General features: G+C 39.3%; 1 protein-coding gene across 1 annotated transcript; it reads right to left on the bottom strand.

The window, feature by feature from the left end:
• Positions 1–642: 642 nt before the first annotated feature.
• Positions 643–2,127, bottom strand: LOC113859524. Its single transcript, XM_027492273.1, has 3 exons — positions 1,540–2,127; positions 988–1,455; positions 643–837 (listed from the first exon to the last, which is right to left on the bottom strand). Exons 1-3 carry the CDS (start codon positions 2,125–2,127, stop codon positions 643–645), a joined length of 1,251 nt encoding a protein of 416 aa, XP_027348074.1.
• Between the last annotated feature and the right edge of the window lie 3,025 nt (positions 2,128–5,152).

Raw genomic sequence — 5,152 nt, 5'->3', positions numbered from 1 at the left:
GTAACCTACTAAGCCTACAAAACTACAAATTTTTGTGCCTGTCTTAGGTCTTTCTCACTTTAACATCGATTCTACCTTGGAAGGGTCAACTGCAATCCCTTCAGCTGAGATCACATGACCAAGAAATTTCACCTCTTCTAGCCAAAATTCACACTTGGACAATTTGGCATACAATTGTTTTTCTCTCAAAATCTCCAAAACAATCTTTAAATGTTCAGCATGTTTATCCTTTGAACTAGAATAGATAAGGATATCATCAATACATACTACTACAAACCGATCCAGAAATGGTCTAAAGATTCGATTCATGTAGTCCATAAATATTGTTGGGGCATTAGTAACTCCAAAAGGCATCACCACATACTCATAATGCCCATACCCAGTACGAAAAGCTATCTTTGGTACGTCCTCATTGTTAACTCAGATTTGATGATATCGAGACTTTAAATCAATATTGGAAAATATTTTAGCACCTTTCAGCTGGTCCATCAGATCATCAATCCTCGGTAATGGATATTTATTCTTGATAGTTAACTTGTTCAGCCAACGATAATCTACACAAAGTCTTGAACTTCCATCTTTTTTTTTCACAAGAAGGGCCAGTGCTCCCCACAGTGACACACTTGGCCTAATCATCTTTTTCTACATCAGATCCTCAATCTGATTTTTTAGCTCCATCAATTCTCTCAGCGCCATCCAGTAAGGTGCTATAGATACTGGCTCAGCTCCAGGTACTATGTCTATGCCAAACTTAATCTCCCTGGGTGGAGGTATCCCAAGAATATCATCAGGAAATATTTCAAAAAAATCTCGTACCACTGGTATTAATTGACGTTCCTACTTCTGTTCTACACTGATAATAGCTAAAAGAACAAAACATGAAGCCTCTTCACCAACAACTACCTCCACTTGACTTATAGGAATCGTCTTTGGTAAGTCTTACTATATAGGGAAAATTATACATCGCTAGGCACAATCGATTAGAACATGATTGGCAGTTAGCCAATCCATGCCCAGAATTATATCCAAGCCCGACATAGGAATACTAATAAGATTAACCCTATACTCCTGTCCCTCAACTATTATAGGACATTCGATACACACTATCGAAGTCGTTAACGAGTTCAATGTGGGTGTCGTCACCACTAAATCACATTTCAAATCACTAACAGGTAATTTCAAATCTTTCAAACAAGTATCCACAATAAAGGAGTGCATGACTCTGGAATCAAAAAGCACGGAGAGTGATGTACCTACCACCACTTCTGTCCCTTGAACAAGATCCATAGCTTGTGCAGCTTCTGTCCCAGAGGTAGTAAACACACGGGCCTCAGCTTTAGGTCTAGTCACTGGTAGAGCCCTAACTACTCTAGGTCTCACAGCATGTAAAGCACTAGCAGTTAATGATGCTGCTCCACTACGAGAAGTAAGGCAATCCTTAACAAGATGCCCCGACTGTCGGCATGAAAAACAGACCCTAGTGTCAGCTTGTTGGCATTAATTCAGGTAGTGTGGTCCTCCACACCAAAAGCATCTCACTGTCGTAGGGGCTGGAGCTCTAAAATATGGTGCACATGCTCCTCTAGGCTGAAAAGCAGAGGTGGCGGTACCCACTGGTCTAGGAGCTGATGACGTAGCTCCCTTAGATTGAGAAGGCCGAAACTGCTGCTGGCGATATGGTCTGCTATAAGAGCCTTTTGTGGCACCCATATTTCCTCCATAGCTACTAGCCTGTCTGCTAAACTGAGCTTTCCCTGCCCCACCAACATCCTCTAAATTGAAGCTCTCAATAATGGTGGCTTGATCCACCAGATCAGCAAATTTCGTAATCCTCAACGGAATCAAAGTTTTCTTTATATCTGTCCTTAACCAACCAGAAAACCTCTGGCATCTCCATTCCTCAGAGGTTGGATGCGAATAAAATTGGTAAAGTCGTTCAAACTGGATAGCATATTCGTAAACAGATGAGTTCCCTTGCACCAAACTCAGGAATTCTCTTTCTCTTGCAGCACGAACATGAGGTGGAAAGAACTTTCCCTGGAAGCTACTATTGAATACTTCCAAAGTAATAGCCTCACCGCGAGCCTCTAACATAGTATGAGCCCCCATGCCACCACATCTCTGCATCTCCTACCAACATATATGCAGTATAAATAACCTTCTTATCCTAAACACATCCCATGGTAATAAATATCTTCTCAATCTCTCAGGTCCAGAGCTCAGCTGCATCTAGTCTGTCAACTCCGGTGAACTGAGGGGGTTCACTCTTCCTAAATTTTGATAGCCCCTGATACTTAGGTGGCGATACTGCTGTGGCAGCAACTGTTGCTGCTACCTGAGATACAGCGGCTGCTTAACTCGTAGCTTGCTGCTGTTGGACTACCTCCAAACTCTGCCTCACGGCAGTTGCCACAGCCTCTATAGCATGAGCCATCTAGTTTAAGTCAGGTGGAGGCAGATTTGAAGTAGGTCTTCTAGGTGGTCTTGCCATCTTAGTCACAAAACAAAACCAACTTAAAATATCTATAGCAACCCATATCTCAAATTGACTATTTAGCTATTCAATTAATCCACTTCAACAAACACATTTACAACAAGATACACTCCAGTACATATCAACATAGCACATGCACAAGCTCAACATATAACAACATATAAAAGCAGACTTATAAAATATTTTAACTCATTCAGCACAGCATCACGTTATTATTTATAATTTAATGCAGACAACAAAACAAAGCTTATTTGACCATTTCACACAGCTTAGCTTAACAACATCTTACTTAGTCACCCAGCCTGCCTATAGCTCACCCAAGTCTCATAAGCCAAAAATTCCTGACATCTATCATGCTAGAGAACATAAGTGATCAAGCTTGTTCTCCCACATAATCAACAGATTATAAGACTTTGGCCTATGATTCATAGCTAAAACTCCTTACTCATAACGCCAAATCTGAAGCCTAGTAACCTCACCCCGTAGGTTTACCTAGACCATTGCTCTAATACCACTAAAATGTGACGATCTCTTTTTTTTATAATGAATCAATGACATTTCGCATTGCCATTCTTAATTAATTTTTCATTCACTGAATATTATATAAATAAGTTTAAAAGCATAACCTTATAGCAAAATTGAATTTTTGCACTCACATAAAAAAAAATAAAGAAACTTTTTGGATATTTCCATGTAACACAATAATTTACATAAAATTTATATGTATCTCTACAACATAATGATTCATTAGGGATCTCAAAGTACAAGTATTCAACGCATAATTACATCTATTAACAAATTGGAAATCTTCTAGGTCAGGCCTAATACTCAAATCTAGACCAACAAAATGATTAACTTCAAGCTCTTCCAAAATGCTAACTCTAGAATCTCTGAGCCAGACCATCCAACTTGAGAAGTGGATGCATCTACTGTACCTTCTGCTCACGTACCATCGTACGATCATCGCAACATACACACATACCAAAACAACAAAATGCAAGGGTGAGCTTATATAATTGACAACCTTATTAATGAAATATATGTAAATATAGATGGACTTTATGCAAATAACTCATATCTGTCAGCACACAACATTACACAGCTTTAATATAATAATGTAGCATATCTAGCCCATCTAAATGAAAATACAACAATCTTAGTTTTCATCTAGTTTCACAACCTAAGTATTGTAGAGGAACTGTTTTCCGGTCTGGGAGCGACCCATCTCGGTATCGGGATCCAGACACAGAATAGCTCAGCTAAATGTCTTAGGCAGCTCTAAGATGATAATAAATGTGATGCAATACAGCTAAATTATCATATTACAGCACAACAACATTTCATTTTTAGCTTCCACATTACAGCCATATGTACTTTCATAGTCTCAACAAAACAACAATACATATGTTCACAGCACAACTTAGTATTTCGCTTATTTTGATATCCTCAGCATATACAACACAGCATTACAGCACATCATATTCTACCACAGCTATTCAAACGATTATCATACAACAAAGAAATACACTCAATCATACATACTTTGATTTTCTACCCTAAAACTTGTCCATACAATGATTCTCAGCTAACCAAGGTTATTCATCATATAAGCTAAATCAGCTTAGTTAAACAACTGAGAAAAACTACACAGCTATACTGATCTGAATTCTAATCTAGAATATGGCCACTCACAACTTATTTCTCAACTACATCAACATCAAGTTCATAACTAGCTCCATATTCACTATACAAATAAATCAGCTCAGATAAGCTCCACTTACCTAGAATGAGTTCTAAAACAAAGCTCTTTGGGAGTTTCATAGAGAAATCGACCATTTAGATGTGGAATAAGCTTGATAGGCTCAGATCTACTCAAAATAACCCAATTTAAGTCCCTTAAGAAAGAGAGAGAAGAAACAAGGAAAAAATTGAGAACTGGGCTCCGAGAACTCACCTTTACCTCAATGAGGTAACATATCTCACTTTGATCAGGAAGGAATTCGGCTTTGAGGAAGTTTTCTCTAAGAGTAATAGGAGAAAGAACAGAGAGAAACTGAGAGAGAAAAGTTGTCTGGTGAGAAAATGAAGTTTCTGAGCACTAAGGCCCCTCAAATACCCCTCTAGCGTGCGCTCTCACTCAAGCTAGCTACTTCTCGCTTGAGCGAGCACTACTCTCGCCTAGGCGAGCCAACCCTTGCCTGGGCGAGAAAACCAGATAGTGGAACCTCTCAAATTTCTGATATTCTCGCTTGAGTGAGCAACACGTCGCTTAAGTAAGCTACATCTCGCCTAGGCGAGAAGGGTTCTTGCTTGGGCAAGATTGCATCCAGAGACCTACTTATTAATCTTGCGACATCTCGCTTGAGCGAGAACCTGTCGTTTGAGCAAGATCAGTTCTCGCCTGAGCAAGACTCCTTCTCGCTTAGGTGAGGGGACAGTTGGGGTGATCCTATTTGCTATTGCTTAAGAAAGACTAACCCGTTTGAGCGAGAACACTCTGGTGTTCTTAATTCTGCACGACAACTTCTTGCTTGAGCAAGACACCCTACATTCCGAACTCTCAATTTATCTCTCAGATGAAATTATATTGGTTCTCGATTATATTTCCTAACTTATTTCATATACAACACACTTAATAACCAAGTTCTAGTCGTTTTG

The sequence above is a fragment of the Abrus precatorius genome, unplaced genomic scaffold (genome assembly GCF_003935025.1).
Source record: "Abrus precatorius isolate BTA unplaced genomic scaffold, Abrus_2018 Scaffold2, whole genome shotgun sequence".
Lineage (NCBI taxonomy): Eukaryota > Viridiplantae > Streptophyta > Magnoliopsida > Fabales > Fabaceae > Abrus > Abrus precatorius.
This window is presented reverse-complemented; position numbering and strand designations above follow the sequence as displayed.